The sequence below is a fragment of the Lontra canadensis genome, unplaced genomic scaffold, assembly GCF_010015895.1.
Source record: "Lontra canadensis isolate GAN:19392208 unplaced genomic scaffold, GSC_riverotter_1.0 scaffold93, whole genome shotgun sequence".
In the NCBI taxonomy this organism is placed as follows: Eukaryota; Metazoa; Chordata; class Mammalia; order Carnivora; family Mustelidae; genus Lontra; species Lontra canadensis.
Window position 1 is genome coordinate 3,046,167 of NW_022631087.1, and position 25,543 is coordinate 3,071,709.

Sequence of the window (25,543 nt, forward strand, 5' to 3'; positions counted from 1 at the left end):
ATTGCCTCCGTGAAGTCTGCAGAGACTGTCACAGGTGGGGCCGTCTGGAAAAGCCCATTCACATCAACCCACACAGCCCCGTCCACCCCCGCGTGGATTCCCGGCGCAGCCATTTCTGCTTCCAACCCCTTTCCCACCCCTTTCCCGTCGGTCGCCCTGGAATGACGTCACAAGAAGGCGCGGAGGCGCAGAAATCAGCGCCTGCGCGTGCGCCGTGTGCAAGCAGCAGCCCAGGCTTGTCAGAGAGCCTGGCGACCGCAGGGCGGTGGAGGTCCCAGTGCTGCTGCGGGCCAATCTGTAGCGTGAGGCGTCCTTGAGCTGAGAGGACCATGAACCGCAGTCGGCAGGTGACGTGCGTGGCCTGGGTCCGCTGCGGCGTGGCCAAAGAGACGCCAGACAAGGTAGGCCTGGCCGCTCGGAGGTAGGGGGAGCGGCCTCTTCGCGACATCCTCGTCCTGGCCCGCCTAGAGACCCTGGACCCGCTCCACGCGGCCTGGGCCTGGCTGGTGTGACTGGCCGGGGTGAGGCCGGCTTTGGCCTGATTGTGATGAGGGGCCCTCCGGCTCCGAGTCGGGGGCCGCGCCCCCTCTCGGTCTCTTCCCCGGAGTCCAGCCCACCCCCGAATTGGCGAGCACGTGGGCCTGGCGGGCGGGAAGGGGGCGGGGTGCTGCTCACAGTGGGAAATCTCTCAACTTCTTACTGACAGCAGTGAGGCTTCACGCTCACTCCAGTGCGTGTTCAGGCATAGCGGGAAGAGGGAGCACGGGATAGTGGGAAACCACTTTCTACTCGTGTGCTTGGCATTCTGGGCAGGACGAGAGCTGTGGGGTAGAACAACCGGTATGGAGACTATGACGTCGTGAGGCTGGGCGCGGAATTGGGAATTTCTCGCAGTGATCCAAGTGAGATGTTGTGGCAGTGAGTGATGAGAGGTAAACCTGACACATTAAGAAGGAAAAAACCTGCAGAAGTTCGAGAATGAGTCAGTGGTAGAGGTGAAGACTATTTAAGTTCTTCAGCTGATATTTACTAAGAGCTTTCTGTGGGTTGGGCATTGTTCAGGGTCCAAGGGTAGGCATAAACAAAACAGAAAAATCCCCTGCCTTTATGGAGTTGACATGTGCATATATGGCCGTGGGAGTAAATGCTATGAATGGAAAGGGTGGGGGGACTGAATGTAATTGGGCCAGGGATGACAGAGATGGGAAAAGTGATAGGAATGTAAGTGGCTGGGAGGTGAGGTTAACAAGAATGAGGGCTTGGAAGGTTTAAATTCCACCAGGGGACAGACTGTGCTTGTTTTATTCACCAGTTTCTCCCGTGTTTGGCTCCAGTAGGTGCTCATTGCATATATATAGAGAGAGAAAGAATGGGGCCAGTAAATTATCTCAATAGAAATTATTGAAGGAGGTAATAGTTGTTATTAAAAAGGGACATGTAACCTTTTAAAGACTATATGAGTTCCAGACATGTCCACACACTGGAACCACTTGGGGAGCTTCAAAAAGTAGTGATGTCTGGGGCACCTCACTGGCTTCATTGGTGGAGCCTGGGCTCTTGATCACAGGGTCATGAGTTCAAGTGCCACACACCCGCCTGCCCCCATTGGGCTTGCAGCTTACTTTAAAAAAAAAAATACGGTGCCTGCGCCCCACTCCTGCATATTGTGATTTAATTGGTCTGGAGTGTGAGAAGATTCCCTCCCCCTACCACGTGATTTTAATTGCAGACAAGTTTGGTAAAACCACTGCTTGAAGAGTTTGCGTTTATTCTACAAAAATCAAAATAGGAAGAAGAGATTAAGTTTATTCTACAAAATCCCAGAAAAACTGAGATCAGTGAGAGTAATTAGAAAAATAAGTATCTTTTTTTTTTGAAAGATTTTATTTATTTATTTGACAGAGAGGCAGGCAGAGAGAGGGGAAAGCAGGCTCCCCGCTGAGCAGAGAGCCCGATGCGGGGCTCGATCCCAGGACCCTGAGATCATGACCTGAGCTGAAGGCAGAGGCTTAATCCACTGAGCCACCCAGGTGCCCCGAAAAATCAGTATCTTAAAAAAATCTTTTAATTTTAAAAGCCTTTAATTTCTGGAACAATGAATGTCCTCCCTCAGGAGGATTTCCATATTACTAGAGATGTTTAGTGCAAACTGAGTGACTGAGTCATCGTCTGTCATCAAGCATCCATCCCTACTAGGGGCTGAGCACTGAGTTATGTGTGTAAACACAGAACAAGAAGTTGATTTCTGTCTTCAGTGAGTTTACAGTTTCGCAATAATGGGATGTTTTAAAAGGCATTAAAGCATTGGTTAGATGAAAGAATGCCAGTTTTGAAATAAAGAGAATGATTCCAATGATCCTTTTGAACAGGATTTCCCAAGTGGAGAGTCTTAAAGGCAGCTGGAAAGATGGAAGGGGGGTGGTGGCTGGGTGGCTCAGGAGGTTATGCATCTGACTCTTGATTTTGGCTCAGGTCATGATCTCAGGGTCGTGAGATCAAGAGTCCTACGTTGTCAGGCTCCAGGCTGCAGGGAGTCTGCAAAAAAAAAAGGAAAGAAAGAAAGATGCAACTGGAGTATGGGGGCACTAGAGAAGGATGAGTTAGGGGTAATCAGTTAGTTTTAGTCTTCAGAATGAATGACCTTTGTAAGGAAGTGATAGCCTGTGACTCATAATGAGTATTTGGCAGTAAGAACCAGGAAAAGAGCAGGGGACCAAGGTAGGGGTAATTTACTTAGGAATACTCATAGGGGAAATGAGAAGTAGCCAAGAAGAAATCAGAATAGTTGAAAGAAAATGAGATGGACTGTCACAGAAGCCAGTTTATACAAGTTAGTCTTTTCTGAAAAGTCTAGGAAGAAGTAGACTGAGCAGCGTTTTTGGTTTTTTTTTTTTAAACTTTCAGGTGGGAAATGGATTTAATTATAAAGACCTGTGAAAATCCCACTTATGGTAAATTTAGGGAGTCTGGATTGAAGTTTGATTCTTGATATTTTTTGAAGTTATATTTTACATTAGTTTGCAGACTTCTTTTTAACTCAGAGATTTATAAAGATTTCCTTAACTGTATGGTAATGAAATGTTTGCTCTCTTATAGGTAGAACTTAGTAAAGAAGAAGTAAAACGTCTCATTGCTGAAGCTAAGGAAAAATTACAGTAAGTTTAGGATTGTTGATATCTAAAGTCAAGTCCAGATGAAATGTAAATTTCAAACAGTGATGATGAGGTGGTCTTATTGTCAGATGGTACCATTTGGGTGATTTCTCTTTTTTGTTCCTTGGCACAGAGAAGAAGGTGGCAGTGACGAAGAGGAGAAAGGCGATCCTTCGGAAGATGGCATGCAGAGTGCACGTACCCAGGCACGACCAAGGGAGCCCCTGGAAGATGGCGACCCAGAGGATGACAGGACGCTGGATGATGATGAGCTGGCTGAGTACGACTTAGATAAATATGATGAGGAAGGTGACCCAGGTTAGAGTTCACTTAATTCTGGTTTTTAATCACAGGCTCAGTGTATTAGATCATGCTTCTGCTGTTTTAGAGCTTTTGTTGTCCTTTATACCGGTCAAATAATCTGGCTCAAGTCCAAGGCAGATAACATGTTTACTAAGCTAGTTGAAGAAATAAGCTAACCTACTAAACTAAGACGTAAAAAAGCGTAGTATTGTATATTTTATTGCAAGTGGTGGGTATGATCTGTAATTCAAGTTGGGGGATGGGCAAAGGGGAGTGGGAGATACAGGCTTCCAGTTACAGAACGAGTAAGTCTTGGGGATGAAAGCTACAGTATAGGGAATATAGTCAGAGATGCTGTGATCGCGCTCTGTGGTGACAGATGGTTGCTACACCTGTGAGCGTGGCATGATGCATAGGAGATTATCACTGCGTTGTACACTTGAAACTAATACTGTGTTTCAGCTGTACCCAAATGAAAATAAAAAATCTGTAACTTGTGTCTCTTTGCAATAATGAGAGAGGTGTTATTACCCCCATTTTGCAAAGAAAACTGAGGCTTCCAAAGATGAAATGACTTTGCCAGGGCCACACAGTGGTGGACAGTGGAGCTGAGGGTTGAACATTCTGTTGCTGCCAAGCCTTTACTCTCAGAGTACACTTCATTAGATGCAGAGAATAGTTTTTTCCACTGGACTCTGAGTTGTGCACTCCTAAGCTTGTGACCATCCTGCTAGGACAGATGCCATGGGAATACAGAGAAAGTAAGAGCTAACCCAGCCTGGAGAAATGGCATTCAGAAACAGCTTCTTGGGGCACCTGGGTGGTTCATTCGGTTAAGCATCTGACTTCAGCTCAGGTCATGAGCTCAGTGTCCTGGGATCATGCTCTGTGTCAGGCTCCCCACCCAGCAGGGAGTCTGCTTGTCTCTTTCCCTCTGCCTCTCCCCCTGCTCGTGCTTTCTTTCTCTCTCTCAAATAAATTAAAAAAAAAAAAAAAAAAAAAGAAATCACTTCTTAATAATCTCCACACTGTGTGGATTATTGGCTGTCTTTCTCATCTAGTTGAAATTCCCATCTCTGTTGTTTATTAGATGTTTAAGACAGATTAGTCCTGTCTCCTGAAAGTAGCTTTCCCTAACAATTAGAGTTTATTTCTTTCCTGAGTTTTATGTTATCTGGGGTCTACTCTAGGTCACCCTTGCAGATCTGCCATAGGAGAATTCTAATTTGAGATAAGTTTAGTGAGAAAGGCATAATAGCATCTCTTTCAGAGTCATATAGCAAATTAGCATATAAGCAGTTCTTTTTTTTTTTTTTTTTTTAAGGATTTTTATTTTATTTATTTGACAGAGATCACAAGTAGGCAGAAAGGCAGGCAGAGAAAGAGGAAGGGAAGCAGGCTCCCTGCCAAGCAGAGAGTGAAGTGGGGCTCAATCCCAGGACCCTGGGATCATGAACTGAGCCGAAGGCAGAGGCTTTAACCCACTGAGCCACTCAGGTGCCCCACATATAAGCGGTTCTAATCTTGCAATAGAATAACCAATTTAACTTTGTGAAGCCCATCATTTTTTTTTTTAAGATTTTATTTGTTTATTCGACAGGGAGATCACAAGTAGGCAGAGCAGCAGGCAGAAAGAGAGGGGGGAAGCAGGCTCCCTGCTGAGCAGAGAGCCTGATGTGGGGCTCAATTCCAGGACCTTGAGATCATGACCTGAGCCAAAAGCAGAGGCTTAACCCACTGAGCCACCCAGGTGCCCCGACCCATCATTCTTATTTGATTTGACCAGGTAGCCCTTATTCTGCATCAATTCCAGTGTCGTAGGATAGTTTTCTGTCTTTTTAATAATAAGTACACTTTTTTTGTTTTTTGTTTTTTTTTAATTTATGAGGAGCAAGGAGGGACAGAGGGAGAGAGAATCTTAAGCAGGCTCCATGTCCAGCACGGAGCCCGACTCAGGGCTTGATCTCACCCCTGAGATCACAATCTGAGCTGAAATCAAGAGTCAGACATTTAACTGACCAAACCGTCTGGGTGCCCCATAACTGTACTTTTAATAATGACTATAAGGAGCCAGTTAGAAAATCTGAGCAAAGTGCTAGTATTTTCTAAGAGAGAACTTTACAGTTTAATTTTATTGGAACATTGTGAAGACCAAGACTATCAAGCATGCATTCCAGTATACATGTTTTTTTTTTTTTTAAAGATTTATTCATTAGAGAGCATATGTGTTGAGGGGAGAGGGAGAGGCTTAAGCAGACTCCCCGCTGAGCACGGAGTCTGATACAGACCCTGAGACCATGACCTGTGCTGAAACCTAGAGTCAGACACATAACTGACTGTACCCCCCCACGTCCCCCTATAAATGGCGTTTAAATTCCTGTTTATTATCCAGTATTTCCTTTCCCACCTGTGGATGATCCAGTTAATTATGAAACAGATAGTTGGAGCTAAGACGGGATACCTTAGGAAAATGCTTTTGTCGAAATGACTGTTCAATTTATGAATTCTTACAGATACTGAAACTCTCGGTGAATCTCTCTTGGGTCTTACAGTCTATGGAAGTAATGATCAAGATCCTTATGTTACTCTGAAAGATACGGTAAATATTTACGTGGCTTCTCTAATTATGTTTCTTAAGTGTTTGGAAAACCTTACCAAATATCTGCTTCTAGTTAATGACTTATTCTCTCCACTTAGGAGCAATATGAACGTGAAGATTTCTTGATCAAGCCCAGTGACAATCTGATCGTTTGTGGCAGAGCTGAACAAGACCAGTGCAATTTAGAGGTCCATGGTAAGTGGGGGACAGCCCTTGGGGAAAGGTTCTCTAAGATGGAAATAATCACTATAATAGCTACTATTGTGAATTTTCAGGCACAGTTCCTGGTGGATCTTATTTAAGTTACATGGTTAATTATATACAGTCCGTAGATACGCTGGTCGTTGTGCCTGGGCATGTGTGGTCTGGTATGTCACTCGTACATGACTTATTTATGGAAATAGGTCTCCTGGTGTGTGTGTGTGCGCCCAGGTTTAGTATTTTTTCGAACAGTTTTGCCAGTTTTTCACTCTCCCTCTCTCCGCATTGGAGAAAACCTAGAAGTAAAGCCATATAAAAATACAGGAAACAATTACAGTCCTGTTACCGTGAGGTAACTTGTTGCCCTGACTTTTTACTCCAGTCTCTTTTCTGCGTACTTTTTCTTTACGTGGTGAAGATTATACTCAATAGACAGGTTTTTATTCTGCTTTTTCCCACATATTTCCCCTGCATTCCTTCACAAAAACTCAATGCAAGGGCTTCCATTCCTCTAGTCTCCTTTCCCAGTTCAAGGAATATTTGCACCACAGCCGGAAGTGAATGCTTTGAATCTGAAGTGGGCACTGATTTGAATTTTTCTTTTTCATTTGGATTTTTAAATCAGATGTATTTAATGTCGATATTTATTATGTCAACAAACATTAATTGAATAACTGTTTTCTAAAAAAAATAGACTTCAAGACGTCTACAGTATTCTGCCTCTAGATTTTCCCTTCTGTTTTTTTTTATCCCTTCTGTGCACATCCTCAGACATCTCTGTCCTTAACAATCTTCTAATCATCTGTCTTTAAAATTTGAAGCTTTAAAGATATTAAGCTAAGGCCTTTTGCTATAGAAACACAGTTGCATAGCTTGAAAATTAAAATCTTTATGTTTAATTTTTTTTTTTTTTTTACATCTTCTAGGTTACTTTGTCACTTACTCCATTTCATAGCTTGGATTTTTTGAAATCCTCACAATCCTTAAGACTGCCTTCAGGAAGTCTGTGGATTAGGCCATTTTGATCCCATGGCCCATTGTGGATCTATTTATAAAATGAAAAGGCTTTAAATAGTAGAAACCTCAGTGCAGTTATTCTTCTAATGATCTTTGAACTTTTTACATATTTCAAATAAAAACCATGTGGCAAAATTTTTAAAAAACCAATTCTAGGGCTACCTGGGTGGCTCAGTGGGTTAGGCCTCTGCCTTCGGCTTGGGTCATGATCTCGGGGTCCTGGGATAGAGCCCCGCATTGGGCTCTCTGCTTGGCAGGAAGCCTGCTTCCCCTCTCTCTCTCTGCCTGCCTCTCTGCCTACTTATGATTTCTCTCTCTCTCTCTGTCAGATAAATAAAATCTTTACCAAAAAAACCCAAACAAACAACAATTCTAGCGGTGCCTGGGTGGCTCAGTGAATTAAGCCTCTGCCTTTGGCTCAGGTCATGGTCTCAGGGTCCTGGAATCAAGCCCCACATCCAGCTCTCTGCTCAGCAGGAGGCCTGCTCCCCCCGCCACCTGCCTCTCTACCTATTTATGATCTCTTTCTGTCAAATAAATAAATAAATTCTTAAAAAAAAGTTCTAATTTCAAAAATCAAAACTCAGTTTACCATTGATTTTTGTACATTTTCCTTTGAGAGCTTACTGGAGTCATTCCTTTGTATTTAGTGAGTATCGGAGAGGGGTTAAGAAGCTAAAGCAGTGGTAGTCCTACTTCCTTAGTCTAATCGACATCATTAAAGAGACCTTGGATCTGATGTGGATCTCCAAATTATTTAGCATATCTCTAGGCAAGAATAAATTCAAAATTGCACTCAAAAGCTGATCTGAATGTTGATTTGACATGGATAAAAGGAGATTATTTTACAGCTTCATCATCATATTTATCTAAAATGTTAGCTGGGTACTTTGACCATAGTTGAGGTTCTCGCAGGACCACAGGTTTTCCATTTTAAACATTGGTCATGAAGTATAGGATAGAACGTGACTTGGAATCTGCTGATCCAGGATCTAACCCAGATGCAGAGGTTTGAGGAATTTTTGAAAAGTTTTTATTTAAATTCCAGCTAGTGAACATACAGTGTAATATTAGTTTGGGGTGTACACTACAGTGATTCAGCACCTCCATGCGTCACTGGGGCTCATCACAGCAAGTGCCCTCCTTCGTCCCCATCACCTGTTGCTCCCAGCACCCACCCACCTCCATTCTGGTGACCATCAGTTCTCCACAGTTAAGAGTCTATTTCTTGGTTTACAGTCTCTCTCTCTTTATTCCTGTTGCTTGTTTTGTTTCTTAAATTCCACATGTAAGTGAAATCATATGGTATTTGTCTTTCTCTGACTTATTTCATTTAGTGGGATACTCTCTAGCTCTATCCATATCCTCGCAAATGGCAAGATTTCATTCTTTATGGCTGAGTAATATTCCTGTGTGTGTGTGTGTGTGTGTGTGTAACACACACCACATCTTTACCCATTCATCAGTCAATGGACATTTGGGCTCTTTCCATAATTTGATTGTTGTAGATAATGTATAAATATAAACATCGGGGTCCATGTCCCCCTTTACATTCGTACTTTTGTATTCTTTGGGTAAATACCTAGTAGTGTGATTGCTGGATTGTAGGGTAGTTCTGTTTTTAACTCTCTGAGGAACCCCTGTATTGTTTTCTAGACTGGCTGCACCGGTTTACATCTCCACAAGCAGGGTTAGAGGAGGGTTCCCCTTTCTCTACATCCTTGCCAATATCTACTGTTTCTTGTGTTGTTGGTTTTAGCCGTTCTGACAGGTGCGAAGTGGTCTCTCCTTGTAGTTTTCATTTATGTTTCCCTGATCAATGATGTGGAGCATCGTTCCATGTGTCTATTGGCCATCTGTAGGTCTTCTTTGTAAAAATGTCTGTTCGTGTCTTCTGTCCATTTTTCAATTGGATTATTTATTTTTTGGTGTTGCGTTTTATAGGTTCTTTATATATTTTGGATACTAACCCTTCATTAGATATGTCATTCGCAAATATCTGCTCCCATTCTGTAGGTTGCCATTTAGTTTTGTTGATTTTTTCGTTCTCTGTGCAGAAGATTCTAATTTTGATGTATCCTCTACGTAGTTTATTTTTACTTTTGTTTCCCTTGCCTCAGAAAACATATATAGAAAGTGGTCTGAGGAATTTCTTTAAAAATTCTTAGCCTCTCTTAACTTTGCTTCTTTCTAATAAAAAGCATATTGGGGGGCAGATTTCTGATTGTTTGGGCTCTGTTTTATCAGTATTCCATTGCATAATTTTTAAAGACTTCTTAGTCATTGATTTTAACAATATCTTTGCTCCTTAACATTATAACTCTGAATGATAAAGAGCCAGTTGTTTTAGTTGTCATATTCTGAAAGTGTTCTCAAGACCTTTATTTATATTGTTGATCTTTAAATACTAAAGCAGTAATTCTTGACAAGCATTTAGATTTCTAAATGTGAGTTATTTCTCTCCAGCGCTATTTTTTATTTATTCTTATAGACAGTAGACTTTTTTTGTGTGTGTGTGAAGATTTTATTTATTTATTTGTCAGAGAGAGAGAGCGAGAGCGAGCACAGGCAGACAGAGTGGCAGGCAGAGTCAGAGGGAGAAGCAGGCTCCCTGCCGAGCAAGGAGCCCGATGTGGGACTCGATCCCAGGACGCTGGGATCATGACCTGAGCCGAAGGCAGCTGCTTAACCAACTGAGCCACCCAGGCGTCCCCCAGATAGACCTTTAAATAATCAAATGCTCCCTATGGATCCCTCATGAGCATTTCTTTTCTGTAGTGGGTGGACTGGATATAGGATTGTTCTAACCAGCGCACATGCCGATGGGGGGGTTCAGGCAAATGTCAGTTCTTTGCCACTATTCCTGTTCCTTTGGAGCACACCAGGTGATAGGAATATATGAGACCTGCAGAATTTTGCTGAGCAGTAACAACTTGGGAGGCTCCTTTTGATGCCATCAGATGTGTCTCGCTTTAAGCACATGGGCTTCTGTAGGTTTAACAGGGAGAGTGTGTCCTTTTCAGTGGAATGTGATTTCTTACTCACGCAATAAAGTCTCGTCCCAATGTTTTATATTTTCAGTTTATAATCAGGAAGAAGATTCCTTTTATGTGCATCATGATATACTGTTGTCTGCATACCCTCTCAGTGTGGAATGGCTGAATTTTGATCCCAGTCCAGATGATTCTACAGGTAATTAGAAAAGCTAAGATGGCTCAGGGGGTCCTAGTCCTGTATGTTATTTCTAGCCACATAAGTTATGTATTCTGTATGAATGTTTTCAGAATTGTTGATTTTTAAATGAAATTATTTTATGAAGTTACATTGTTAGTTCTTAAAACACAGTCACGTAATTGTTTTGAGTCTGTGTGTCTTCAGACGTCAGATAAAGAACTGCTATTGCTGTAGGCAGAAGAACAGGCTAACAGCATTAGGAGCTGCAAAACGGTGTGAAGTAAACCCAGCAGAAAGTAGCATGGCCCTTTCTGAGAAAACTTAAGTAAAACCAAACTGAAGAGAGAAGTAGGTTCTTGTGTTAGTTGCCGTAGCCCCAGCTGCACACTGCTAGTTGCCCCATTCTGCTTAAGAGAGGTAAAATCTGGTCCTGCTCAGCCTTACGTCTCGTTTGCCAAGTTTATTCACATTCATGGTCTGATTCGGCCCCTGTTTTCACAACACTGGTGAAGGTGGAAGATGATTTTTGTTCTTAGAACCTAAGTAGGGACCCTGGGGTCAAAAGGCTGAGCCCTTTTTATTCAAATTATGGTCCAAGCGCCAGCAGCACCGGACAGGCGTCACCTGGGAGCTGGTCAGAGTGCTTATGTAGGGGCGCACCCCAGCCCCCCTGAAACGGAATATGCGTTTGAACGATTTGAACGATATTCAGGTGACGACACGTGCATGTGAAAGTTTGAGAGAAAGTGCTCTAAGATGTCACTCAACCACGGTACAGTGTTTTTCATTAGAAATGTTTCAAATCCAATACCTCACTTCCTCCTGTAGGAAACTATATTGCTGTGGGAAATATGACCCCCGTTATTGAAGTGTGGGACCTTGACATAGTGGACTCTTTAGAACCGGTCTTCACTCTTGGAAGTAAGCTATCGAAAAAGAAGAAAAAGAAAGGGAAGAAGGTAAACAAGTCAATAATTACTTAAACTCTCATGACAGAGTTTACTGGTGGGGTGGAGGCCGGAGAACATAGTCTTCAGTTAGACGCCTTGGCGGAGCAGGACAGATATTGTCCATAATTGTGGTTTCAAAAGGCCCATCCAGGGAAGCATGGATCTCTGATTGCACAGAACGTCATTGGTACGTTATTCATCCTTCCCCAAACCATTTACTCTCGGGTTATGACCCTTTTTGATATAGTAACTGTATATGTATATAGTAACTAATATGCTTCTTGGAATTTTTGAAAGAATTCTCTTTAGCCTTTAGTATGTTGAATTCTAAATATCAATGTATTAATTCCTGCAGCTTTTAAAACTTAACTTTGCGGTGGGGGTGGTTATTTGTAGAACTCTACCACCTAGATTAAGAACGGCTATAGTTTGTCTTCTGTAAGGAGTATTTATCCCGGATCCCTAAAGTAACAGAAAGGCAAGGTGTTTCTTTAGGTCTTCAAGCAAGTTTGCTGAAGATCAAACAGTAATCTTAAGATTTAAAGAATCTTTCAAATTAAGATCAATTACAGGGGTCACTTTAATACAAAAAGTAATGAAACAATTATTACAGAGTTCCTCAGCAGAGGGGCATACTGACGCTGTCCTGGACCTTTCTTGGAATAAGCTGATCAGGTAAAAAAGAAATAACATTTGGAGGGTTGTTAGAGACTGTAACCACCGTCATCTTACCTCATGCCTACCCCTGTCTCCACGTCGTGTGTTGGGGTCTCTGTGTCTTCCTTTCCTTTCCTGCAGCGTACGCCACTTGAAGGCAAGGGCTTTGCCGTCTGTGTTCTCGCAGCCCCCACATCACCTGCCAGCTCCAAGGTCTGTTGGGGCTCGGGCTCGTTACAGACTTGGTGACCAAGCGCCCTCCCAGCAGCACTGGGGAAAAAACTGCTTCATTGCCAGTGGTGCCAAATTGTGTTTCTTTTTATGGAAGACATTTCCCTCACTTCGTTTAGTTTGCACAAAATCTCATCCAAATTTTTTTCAATTGATAATATATATGTAATATTTACCATTTGAACTACTTTTTAAGTGTATAGTTCAGTGGACATTGTTGTGCAATGTCCAACTCCAGAACTTTTGTCATCTTCCAGAATTGAAAGCATGTATCCATTAAATAATAACTCTTCATTCTTGGCGCCCCCAGGCCCTGGTAACCTTTGTGTCTCTGTAAAATCGACTCTTGCAGTTACCTCATAAACGTAGAATTATATAGTATCGGCCCTTTGGTGACGGGCTTATTTCACTTAGCACAAGGTTCTCCATGTCGTTGCATGTGGCAAGACTGCCTTTCTCAATGTCCGAATGACATTGCATTGTTCGGATCGCCCACATTTTGTTTTTCCATCTGTCGGCGAATGCTTGGGTTGCTCCCACCTCCTGGCCGTTGTGAGCAGTGCTGCGGTTACGCACATTGATGTAAATAACGTGGGTGTACAAATATCCCAGCTTTCAGTTCTTTTGAGTGTCTCCCCAAAAGTGAAATTGCTGTTTCGTGTGGCAGTTCTGTGTTCACCATTTTGTGGAGCACTTTTCAGGTGCCTGTTGGCCCATTTGTGTGTATCTTCGGAGAAATGTCTTTTTAAGTCCTTTGCACATTTTTGAATTGAGGTTTTTGGTTTTTCACTGAGTTGTAGTTCTTTATATAGTCCAGATACAACCTCTCATCAGATACGCGATTTGCAAATATCTCCCCCCATCTGACGGATCACCTTTAACCCTTTCGATAGTGTCCTTTGACGCACAGAAGTTCTTAATTTTGATGTAGTCAATTTATTTTTACTTTTGTTGCCTGTGCGTTTAGTGTTCTATCCAAGAAATCTTTGCCAAATCCTTGTCATGAGGTTCTTCCCTTGCGAGTTTTAGAGTCTTAGCTCCTACATTTAGGTGTTTGGATCCATTCTGAGTTAAGTGTTGCGTACAGTCGAAGGTAAGAGTTCCACTTCCTCCTTTTGCATGTGTCGTCCACGTATCCTTTATACTCATCCTTAAACAGCAGTTACCCCAGAAGGCCATTTTCCTAATAGCATGGTTGGTTTGAGGGGCTTCTAAGGCAAGGAAGGTAAGCATCAGGTTGAGCTTACTTGAGGAGTAAGAACAAACTGGGTCACCCAAGGCCCATTTCCTCAACATCTCTGTTACACGGGATACTTTGTAATTGTGAGCACTGTGAGGAGGGTCCCAGAGGGCTGGCTTACCGAGGGAGATCCTGTCTTGCTGTTTGCGTTCAGACCTCTTCAGAGTTAGAACCATTTGGTGAGGGGCACCTGGCTGGCTCATTCGGTAGCGTATGCGACTCTTGATCTCAGGGTTGTGAGTTCAAGCCCCACATTGGGTGTAGAGATTACTTAAAAATAAAATCTTTAAAAAAAATAAGTAAAGGTTAAATTCCTGGCTCTAATCCCCTTAAGATTGAGTCACATCTGGAGCAAGGGCCCAAGAATCTGTTGTGTTGTTTTGTTTTTTAAAACTTCCCCAGGTTTTATCTGAATTGGGCCCGTTCTTAACTAATGGGCAGACAAATAAGAGATCAGAATGAGTGTGCCCTGCTTTTAGGAACCCAGTTGTTTATAAATCTGACCTGTCGTGGTAATTATGTATACTAAATTCTTACATATAGTAGCTGTTAATTTGAGTAACTGAGTTTGTCCTGGCGGTACAATCCCTCATCACTTCCGGCTGATCCAGCAGTGCCTTTGCCCAGCCACAGCTCCCGAGCTCCGTGCGGACGCTGCCAGCACCAGTGCCCCTGCCGTACCCGGTCTGCACTCACACCTTCGTGACTGCAGGGCCACCCGTGTCTTTGCTCCTTAACTCCTCTACTTTCTCCATCTTATTACAGACCTTGGTTCTCCTTTCCCCTTTCTTTACTGAGAGGGTACAGAATGCTTTTAAGTTCTTGCCATACATGCCCTGGTGAACAGAAAAGTTTGGGATCGTCGTGAAGAATAACATGTTGACCTTGTTCCTAGTTGGGGTAGTAAAATGCTCCCAGGACCAACACGCATGTTCTCTGCTCATTCATACTCTTATTGTTGTACTCTTCTTGGGAGTATAGCGTTTGGGAGTTTGAAGGGGTGGTAATTTATTTTTAAGCCTGATACACTAAGAATTTTAATATGAAAGGAATCTCAGGTGTTGGGAGAAGGACTAGGATGAAAAATGTACCGTGAAATTTTAACTTTTTGCTGTTGGCAGGCATTGAATATAAACAAAATATTGGGAATTTAAATAACATTAAATCTTTGACCTGCCGAGGACTTAAAACATTAATGACTTGTATATGGGGCTTAATGGTAGAAATTTGAAATTCATTGATTAGAATGAAATAACATACATGATCCTCTTAAGAGACCCTCCCTGTGTCACTGAAATGTGAGTTATAAAACAGAAAGCAGTTTGTATAATGGAAGTATTTCTTGAGGAAATAATACTCCAGAAATGGACCCATCAACATTTTATTTTAACAGCATATTGATTTTCTAGACAAATATTATGATCACTAATGACTTAATTCTATGTCAGAGCCATTTCAAATCAGATAGTGAAGAATGAGGTTCCAGGAATATCTATTTTTACAAAGAGGAAAGACAGGCAACTAACATTAATCAGGGACCTACTGTGGTCTGGTCACTCAGCCACGTACTTGAATAGTAACCCTTTGAAGCTGGTTGTAGCATTCTCATCGGCAGGCAAGGAAGTGAGACTGACTTCTAAGACTTACGATTAGTAAATGGCAGCACCAGGAATCCTTTTCAGGTTGTCTGGGCTCTGAGGCCTGTGTTCTCTTGTAGAATGACATTATTAGCACTTGCTCCCTAAGAGGTAGGCAAATTGTTTTTTCTTATTAATAGCATTTAATGCCCTTTTTTAAAGATTTTATTTATTTATTTGTCAGAGAGAGCAAGCACAGGCAGACAGAGTGGCAGGCAGAGGCAGAGGGAGAAGCAGGCTCCCTGCCAAGCAAGGAGCCTGATGTGGGACTCGATCCCAGGACGCTGGGATCATGACCCGAGCTGAAGGCAGCTGCTTAACCAACTGAGCCACCCAGGCGTCCAATGCCCTTTTTTATTAAAAAAAAAAAAAATCGAGATCTAAAATCACATATCATGAAATTCAGTCTTTAACCTGTACAATTCAGCGACTTGGGGTGTATTCCCAAAATTGTACACCTATCTCCACTGTCTAATTCCATAACATTTTCATCAGTCCAAAAAAGCAATCTGTACTATAAACAGTCATTCCTCCTTCTCCTGTCCTTCCAGCCCCAGGCAGCCACTAATCTTCTGTCTCTCTGGATTTGACTATCTGGACATTCCTTCTTAGAAAAGGAATCATAAAATATGTGGCCTTCTGTGTCTGGATTCTGTCACTTTTGTATAATGTTTTAAAGGTCCATCCTGTTGGAGCATTAATTAGTACATCGTTCCTTTTTAATTGCTTGAATGGATATACGACATTTCATGTATCTGTTCACCAGTTAATAGACATTTTGTTTGTGATTGTTTTTTGCCTATTATGAATAATGCTACTGTAAATATTAGTGGACAGATTTTTGCACAGACCTGTTTTTATTTTCTAGGATCTATACCTAAGGAGTGTAATTTCTAGGCCATATGGTAGTGTCTATACCATTTCCATTCCCACCAGCATGGTGGCTGATTTTTCTGTTTTGCTAGCACTTACTATTGTTTCTTTTTCATTGTACCTGTCCTGTGAGTATGTTGTGGTATCCCATGTTTTCATTTTCATTTCCCTAATGAACAACTTTTCACATGCTCATTTGCTATTTATAGATCTTCTTTAGAGAAATGTCCATTCATATTCTTTGCCCATCTTCTGATTAGATTTTCTTTTTATTATTTGAGAGTTCTTTATATATTCTAGAATCAAGTCCTTTATCAGATATGACTTACAAATAATTTTCTCCCATTCTGTGGTCTTTTCACTTTCTTGATGATCTCATTTACAATACAAAAGGTTTTCATGTTAGTGATGTCCAGTTCATTTATGTCTTTTGTTTCTAAGGCTTTCCATGTCATACCTAAGACATCATTGCCTAACCCAGGGTCACAAAGATTTATACCTGTTTTCTTCTGAGAGTTTAATAGTTTTAGCTCTTACATTAGTAGGTCCCTGATCTGTTTTGAGGTCATTTGAGATAGAGGTCTAACTTCATTCTTTTACATGAAGATATCCAGTTGTCCCCGAGCCATTTGTTGATAATACTGTTCTTTTCCCCATTGAACAGTAAATAATCTTAACATCTTTGTCAGAAACAAATGACCATAAATTTGAGGATTTATCCTTCATTCTATTCTGTTAACTGGTATGTCTGTCCTTAAGCCAGTATGACATTATTAGGATTATTGTGGCTTTTCAGTCCATTTTGAAATCCATACTGTGAACTTTTCAGCTTTGCTCTCTTTTCTAAGATTATTTTGGCTGTTCTGAGTCCTTTACATTTCCTATGAACTTTTTTTAAAGATTTATTTATTTTAGAGAAAGTACATGCAAGTGGGTGGGCCAGAGGGAGGAAAATAAATCCCAAGCAAACTCACACCAAGTGCAGAGTCTGATGAGGGGCTCGATCCCATGACCCGTGAGATCACAACCTGAGCTAAAACCATATGTTGGATATGCAACCAGCTGAGCCACCCAGGCACCCCTCCATATGAATTTAAAACCAGCTTGTCCATTCTTTGCAAAAAGAAAAAAAAAGTCTGCAGGGATTTTGAAAGGGATTGGCCGAATCCTTAGATCAGTCTATAAATAGCAGTATTTCTGTCTTAACAACATTAAATCAGGGTGCCTGGCTGGCTTAGTTGGTGCAGCATGCAACTCTTAATCCTCAGGATCATGAGTTTGAGCCCCACATTGGGTGTAGAGATTACTTAAATAAGTAGATAAATCTTTAAAAAAAAAATAAGTCTTCCAATCCATGAACATGGAATATCTTTCCATTCATTCTGATACTCTTTCTTCCAACAATCTTTTGTAGCTTTCAATATGTAAACCTTAAATGCTTTTGTTAAATTTATTCTTAAGTATCTTATTCCTTTAGATGTTATTGAAAATGGAATTCTTACATTTAGTGCTCTTGACTTTAAAAACAATTACCTGATTTGTTTCCTCCCTTTCTCAGAAACGTGCTGGCAAGTGCATCAGCTGACAACACCGTAATTCTGTGGGATATGTCCTTAGGGAAACCAGCAGCTAGCCTTGCTGTACACACAGACAAGGTATGGTGATTGAGTGGATAAAAAGGAGTCTAAAAAGTATGGGACAAATGTTGGCTACAATAATCCCAAACATACATGACTTTCTATAAATTATAAAGTGCTTTGACATGCTGTCTTATTGGACCCTCACAGAGCCCCATATGATAGTTAGAATTACTCATCTTAGAGATCCAACTACGGAGACAGATGAAGTGACTGGAAACATTAGTAATTTGTAGCATGTTTACAGAGACCCATAAAAAGACAGGGCTGTCAATCACCAGATGAGGTTAAAGAGTTTAACAGATCTGTTGTTGCAGAACTCTAGGTCAGATGTGCTAGCGTACAGTGGGGGACTTCAGAATATGTCAGAATATGTAGAGTTGCCCAGTTTGCTCGTTCTTTTGTTCTCAGTATATTTAACATTTGAGGGATGTAAGTATTCTGTCAAACACAACTTGAGAAATCCTGCATTGTCTTTAAAGTATCTGCTTTTATTTGAAAATGCTTGTCCTTTTGATTATGTAGTACATTTGTTTCTCTAAATACTACTAAATTTCAAAGGGAGAAATTTATAGAAACACTGCCAAATTGATTCTCTTGATTTAAGTACTCAGCAGTTTTACCAAAACCAAACAAACATAGATTTGTTTATTTATGTTTTCTCCTATTAGGTCCAGACTCTGCAGTTTCATCCATTTGAAGCACAGACTCTGATTTCTGGATCCTATGATAAGTAAGAAAACACTGCAGGAATTACTGCTGCTGTTTTTAATCTTCTAATTCAGAAAGTATGACTTGATGCTCAGACTACAATACTGAGTGTTTAAACTTGCAGTAATACTCACTTGTCCCTTTCAACTTTGGTCCTTTCAGTCTCTAAGGGAATGTTGTTCTGTTGTAATAATGTAGTTCCTAACTAGCACCTGCTTCGATTTTTAGAGGGCATAGGAGTTTGCCATTGCTACAAAGCAGGCTGTCCAAAATTCAGTGACTTAGAATAGACTTACAATAGACATATAGTTCTTACGCCACTGTAAGATTGAGCTAATCTAGGCTAGGTTCACCTGGTAGATCTTGGCTTATTTTGGTGGGGCTATGGAGATTGGGCCCTCCTTGTTTCCTATCCTCAGGGGACCAGTGGGCCAGCCTCCACACGTTCTCATGGTGAGGTCAGACGCTTCCGCAGAGATACCAATGCCTCTTTAGACCGAGGCTCAGAACTAGTATACTTCTGCCTTACTTTCTGGGCGGAAAGAGATAACATGGAGTGGGGAACAGAGTGTCTTTATGGAAAAATTCCTATAATCCTGACAAAGAGTGTGGCTGGAGAGGGAGGTGAGGAATTAGACCCACTGCAGTCCCTCACAGGGGTTTTCCAGTCATGCGTGTGCACCTTTTTTTTGCGGATTGGGTCTGAAGGTGGGAGAGAGAGCCAGTAGAAGCAGAAACCAACTTGCAGTCTTTATTTTGATTCCTTACTCTTTTGAAGAGTAATATATTTTTTAGTTCAGATTCATTCAGAATTATAAAAGCCTATCTACTGGCTTCCCCAGCACGGTAACCTGCTTATAGAGTAAATGTGGTTAAGACATGAATTATCTGGCTCTGAGCACTGCTGGGAACGGGAAAATTCAAAGTTGTCCTAGTCTTTTGGAAATAGGGAGGATTCATCTTGTGAGTGGATGGCTCAGCCTGGAGACGGTCAAGTCTGCTATGATATCCAGAGCCACCAGTGCCTTCAAGTGACAGAACCAGAGTCTACCAGCTAGTGAAAATCAACTCCTTTTTTCTTCTTTATTTTAGAACCTTAAAACAGGCTTTATATAATTGGATCTTGAGTTCACAGTGTTGTTTTGTTACCATTTCATTATAAATATATAGACGAATTGAACTCTTAAATCTTAACTTTGCCTGTCTGTCCAGGTCAGTGGCTTTGTATGACTGCCGAAGTCCAGATGAAAGCCATAGAATGTGGCGATTCAGCGGGCAGATTGAGAGAGTGACTTGGAATCACTTTTCACCTTGTCATTTTTTGGTAAAACTACATACTGTTTTGCTTATCTAGGTTACTGATGACTTGCTCTAATTCCATTGTAGAATCTTTCTCTGGTGGAGGTTTGTTTTTGTGGGGGGAGGGTTGGGGTTTGTTTTTTGTTTTTTTTAAGTCTCCACACCCAGTATGGGCCTTGAACTCCCAACCCTGAAATGGAGAGTCACATGCTCTAGCAACTGAGCCAGCCAACCGCCTTCCTTTTTCTGTATTAATACTATGGAATAGATTTTAGGGTTAAAAAAAACTCAACAATAATGGGGCAGCCACAAATGGTTAACATGTAAATGATTTTGCTAATTTCCAGCCATTTCAAAGTGCCACATTTTAGTTCCTGATTTTGATCGTATCATTAGTGTGTTTCTTTGAAATATTAAGCATGCCTAATCTATATTTTGTAATAGTAAATTTCATCCAAGAAGATGATTTTATTTAAATTAAATGGAGCTTCAGTGATGAGAATGCTATCCTGTTTAATATAGCAGTCTCCCAGATAGGAAAAAGTATTAAGTTCTTGGTTTAAATATCCTTAATATGTATAGGATAACAGTTTTCTGTGTAGCATCCAAAGATTCTGCAGACCTTTCAATCCACGGAGAAATAAAACCCGAGCTTTCATCCAGAAGATTAAAGAAATTGTGGTACATCCATAAATTTCCTAATTTTCCTAAAGTAAAATTTGTAGTACTTTATGAATGAGAGAAAGAAACGCTTTCTTAAGATAAGTGGGTAGTTTTATTAAGGTTCCTGAAACATTGATTCTGAGCACATTTAGTCTCCTCTCTGTGCGCAGAGGCGCATTGCTGTTCCCAGCTGTGTCCTAAAGCCAGATTCCCTTTTACGGTTATCAGGAGTGAAGTGCCAGTTGTATTTGAATGTTGTGTTGTAATTTGGCTCTCAGCACTCAAGCACACATAATTTGAGGTTATTTGCTAACAAGTTTTCATTGGTACTAAAATCACAGATATTTAGGAAAATGGAAAGTGATTACAATTAAATGGTTTGCCTCCTTCACTCCAGGCTCCCACGATGAGACCTCTGTCCTCTTTTTGTCCTCTTCGCAGCCCAGCCATTAAGACTTACCACTTGTTCCTTTTTCCCCTCCTTGTTTCCTGTCATGGCTGTTGCCCTCAGCTGGCACACAGGCGCAAGTCTCTCTCCTATCCTTGACTAGGTCTGTCTCTTGGTTCCTTCTTTTCTCCCGTTTCTTGGAATTGTAACAATCCACTGTAATCTGCCTTCCTTACTGATTAATCCTTTCTGCCAAATGTTGACATTCATTGCTTTCTTCAGAAGCGCTATTTCTTTGCTGCCCTGACCTCCTATATTATACCCTCTCTCTCTGGTTCCCTCTGCCTGTACTGTAAATGCTGTGCTTCCCAGGCCTCTGTTCCCTTGGACCTGACCTCAGCTTGCCCATCTCTCACCCTCGCCCACACCACCACCAGAGCTTCATCCTCATACCCACTGCGCGGTACCCGCACCAGCTACATTAGTCCATGCAGGGACAAATCCCGCTTATACCCCAGTAAATTTTTCGTGGGTTTCTTTTTAAAAATAAGCTCCTCAGGTAGATAGCTGGTTTCCACTGTAATTTCCACTGCTTACCCATTGCTAAATTTTCTTGCCATGTAGCATGACCTTGCCCGTCTTTTACTCTTTCCAGGCCAGTACAGATGACGGCTTTGTGTATAATTTGGATGCACGTTCAGATAAGCCAATTTTTACACTTAATGCACACAATGATGAAATTTCTGGTGAGCCCAAATAGTGTTTCATTTCTATTAACTTATGATGAAGTAAATCTACATTTCAGAGTCTGAACTAATCTCTTCCTTTAGGTCTTGATCTAAGTAGTCAAATCAAGGGCTGTCTTGTGACAGCATCAGCAGACAAGTATGTGAAGATCTGGGACATATTAGGAGACAGGCCAAGTCTGGTTCACTCTAGGGACATGAAAATGGTAAGAATTTGTCTGGGCATCTTCCTTTTCTGCTTTTTTGTTTGTTTCTGACCTGTATTGTCATCTTTCCCTAGGAATCACTGCATTAAAGAATATGGGTTTGCTGGGAGGTTCGTGAGTCATTGAGTTCCTCTAAAATTGTCCTATCTGGTTCATTTCCTAACAGACACGATGAACAGTTGTTTGGGAAGAAGGATGGAAAGAGATTTTCTAGGACTTAAGTAGAATGGCCATGGTTTTCTTTTTTAACTCTGAACTGAGGCCCATCCCAGAAAAGCTTGGACCTTTAGGGCACTGTAGCTGTTAGGGTCAGTTTATCTAAGTCTTTGCATAACTAGTTTTGACTACCCCGAAATGGATTACTATGTAGTAGCAAAAAATTTAGAAATAACCAGAATTCATTTAGCAAATATTTATTGAGCACCTACTATATGTCAGGCACTGAGTTAGTGTAATTGTAGATACAGAACACTGCACATCTGTTTGTATAAATATTTGTGGGGAAAGTAAGTTACAGATGCAATTATATAGTACTATCTCCCACTTATATTTAAATGCTTAAATGTTTAAATTTAAAATCTTATCCCAAAACATAAATAGTATTCTTAGTGATTTTTATATTCTTTGTGTTTGTTTTCTATAATGCATTATGTATTAGTAATAAGCATAAAAAAATTCAGAAGGTAAAAAATGATTTAATGGTGACCTATAGTAACATCATTGCTTAAAAAGGGAAATAAAAGTTTCTGGGAAAACTGAACAGATTAGAGACCTGAGTAGTCGGAGTGCATACATGCTCACAGAATGGCCATCGTGCTGAACTTATGGGGCTTTGTCTTATAAGACTCTGCAAGAGACTTAAGACATACTGGTGAGCTGGTTCAAATTTGTGTAGATAGGAGCAGGGGTTTACATTGGGGCTTTCTGGAAGGACTGACCATCTGTTTCCCTCTTCCTAGGGAGTTCTGTTCTGTTCTTCCTGTTGCCCTGATTTACCATTTATTTATGCCTTTGGAGGTCAGAAAGAAGGGCTTCGGGTCTGGGATATAAGCACAGTCTCATCAGGTAAGAATTTTAATTCCCTTTTTCTAAACGAGAAAAATGTGTGGCTTGAATACATTAAGTAGATCCAGTGTTCATCCTGTAATGTAGTCTGCTTGAGGAAATAGATAAGATCACATGTAATTTGGAGATACTCATGTTCACAGATTTGTCTTCACAATTTAAATGTAGATTATTTTTAAAATACTTGACAAAATTTGAATTTATGGGAAAGCTGGAAGGAAATATAACATGGTCTCTAAGAACAGCCCTCCCCTTCCCAGTGTGAATAATCCAACTTTTCTCAACTACTTCCCACAAAATCCAGCTTTCCTTAAGGGACCCCTCCCCTCCCTTCAGGGGAACCTTGTTGCTTATTTATTACCTTGAGGTTGTCTGGCTTGTCCTGTACAGACAGAAGATGTAGCTCTACTGATCCCTCAGTCTTCCATGTAGAAAAAAGGCTTTAAATCCAAAAAGGTTTTCTGCTGGTTAATGAAAGAGAAAATAGTCACTTGATCAAGGTAGATTAAAACCAGGACAAGGCAAAGAAAGTTAAATAGCAGACCAATTTAAAACACGGTTAACTTCATTCAGAATGTTAATCTGGACTTCTGTGTTGATTATTTCATTTCCCATTGATAACATGTTAAATATAGTTTTATAAAATTTCCACACTAGGGCAGAGAACCATCCTTGTTCATTTCTGCATCTCTGTATTTTATATTATAGGTTCTTAATTTTCTGACCTGGTAACTTCTCAACTGTTTATTTGTGTTTTAGTAAATGAAGCATTTGGAAGACGAGAGAGGCTTGTTCTTGGCCATACGAGAAGTTCATCTATTAGTGGCCCCTTTGGGAGCAGGAGCTCAGACACACCAATGGAGTCTTAATGCGGAGCATAAAATTTCCTGGTTTTTATTACCTTAACCCAGTTTTAAAAACCTGGCCGAGAAATCTCCACGTGTAGCTACAGCCATGTAGTGACTGAAACAAACTTCATTTCTTGCTGCCAGACATTCCTCTGCGGCTATGGTGGCAGCACAGACAGGGCTGGTCTTTGTGCTTTGCCTTTTCAGTGTGTGGGGTTTAGGGATCCTGCTGCATTTCTGGAAGAGGATAATAAAGAGGTTTTTAAAAAATAATTCCTAAAATACGTCATAAGTAACCTATAGGTTTGTAAAATAGGTAGTAATTTATGGAATTTTAGAAGAAAATCCTCTGATCTTAAACGATGGGTAAACCCAGGCCTTGAAAGGTTGTGACTTGGCCAAGATTGCACAGTAGCCATAAACATGGGCAGGTGCCCCAGGAATTGCTCTTTCCTGACTTGACTGTTTTCCAACTAATGTTCATGATTTTAGAAATATTCTCAGTGCTACTTGTAAAGTTCAGTGACTAAATTAAAGGTGAAATGTCTCTTTTCCCCCAGCATGGTATTCACTGTTATCAAAGAAAAAAGAGGTATTACATTATGATAAAGATGTCAGTCCAACAAGAGGATAGAACATTCATAAATATCAGAGGAGCACCTAAACGCATAAAGCAAATATTAACAGACATAAAGGGGAAAACAGCAATACAGTAATAGTAGCAGACTTTAATATCCCACTTTCATCAAGAAATAGACCATTCAGACAGAAAATCAATATGGAAACATTGGCCTTACAGGCATATAGCATTCCTTCTGAAAGCAACAGAATACGCATTTTCTGTAGCACACCTGGAAACTTCTCCAAGATCACATGTACCACCAAAAAAAGTCTTAATTTCAGAAAATTGAATCTTTTCTGACCACAATGGTATGAAACTAGAAAATTAGATGAAGCACACTAGAAGATTTGCAAATATATGGAGATTAAATAGCATGCTACTGAACAGCCAATGGGTCAAATAAGAAAGGAGAGAAAAGGCCTTGAGACAAGTGGAAACACAACATACCAAAACTTAAGGGATATACCAAAAGTTCACTGCATTCAGTGCTGGGATCAAGAAACAAGAGCTCTCAACCTAATTTTACACCTCAAGAAACTACAAAAAGGAACAAAGCCCAGAGTTAGTAGAAGGAAGGAAATAAAGATCAGAGTGGAATAATACATGAAATAGAAACTAAAATGAATCTGAGAGCTTTTTTTTTTTTTTTTAAAGAAAATTGACAAACCTTTAGCTAGACTGAGGACATAGGATGCAAAATCAAACATGAGAAAGAAGTTGTTACAACAATAGACCACCAAAATACAAAGGATCCTAAGAGACTACTATGAACAGAGTACAACAAATCAGACAACCTAGAGGACATGGAAAATCCCTAAAAATACACTACCTACCAAATCTGAATCATGAAAAAATAGAAAATCTGAAGGGACCAATTACTAGTAAGGAGATTGAATCAGTCATTAAAAACATCCCAACAGGGGCACCTGGGTGGCTCAGTGGGTGACCTGATGGGATGGGATCATGGGATGACCTGAGCCTCTGCCTTCAGCTCAGGTCATGGTCTCAGGGTCCTGGGATCGAGCCCCGCATCAGGTTCTCTGCTCAGCAAGGAATCTGCTTCCTCCTCTCTCCCTGCCTGCCTCTCTGACTACTTGTAATCTCTATCAAATAAATAAATAAAATCTTAAAAAATCCCAACAAATAAAAGGACCAAACAGCTTCAGTGGTGAATTCTACAAAACATTTGAGTAATAACATCTGAATAATACCTAACTAATCCTTCTCAAACTCTTTTAAAAAAATTGAAGAGAAAGGAATACTTCAAACTCATTTCATAAGGCCAGCATTACTCTGGTATTAAACTGGAAAAGGACACCACAAA

At 40.8% G+C, this 25,543-nt stretch overlaps 1 protein-coding gene across 1 annotated transcript; it reads left to right on the forward strand.

Annotated features, from left to right (window-relative positions):
* Positions 1 to 235: 235 nt before the first annotated feature.
* Positions 236 to 24,150, forward strand: PWP1 (PWP1 homolog, endonuclein). Its single transcript, XM_032836536.1, has 15 exons — positions 236 to 401; positions 3,097 to 3,155; positions 3,286 to 3,470; positions 5,969 to 6,054; positions 6,153 to 6,249; positions 10,354 to 10,464; positions 11,275 to 11,405; positions 12,010 to 12,071; positions 17,593 to 17,689; positions 18,343 to 18,404; positions 19,595 to 19,706; positions 21,388 to 21,478; positions 21,563 to 21,684; positions 22,644 to 22,749; positions 23,509 to 24,150. Exons 1-15 carry the CDS (start codon positions 330 to 332, stop codon positions 23,616 to 23,618), a joined length of 1,503 nt encoding a protein of 500 aa, XP_032692427.1. The 5' UTR covers positions 236 to 329; the 3' UTR covers positions 23,619 to 24,150.
* The last annotated feature ends 1,393 nt before the right edge of the window (positions 24,151 to 25,543 follow it).

What these genes read in the sequence shown, in the direction of transcription:
- PWP1 (XM_032836536.1), top strand. Translation starts at nt 330, where the DNA reads ATGAACCGCAGTCGGCAGGTGACGTGCGTGGCCTGGGTCCGCTGCGGC. An exon ending in TCTTGGAATAAGCTGATCAG is followed by an intron (nt 12,072 to 17,592) that starts GTAAAAAAGAAA and finishes TCCCTTTCTCAG; the next exon opens with AAACGTGCTGGCAAGTGCAT. An exon ending in TTGCTGTACACACAGACAAG is followed by an intron (nt 17,690 to 18,342) that starts GTATGGTGATTG and finishes TTCTCCTATTAG; the next exon opens with GTCCAGACTCTGCAGTTTCA.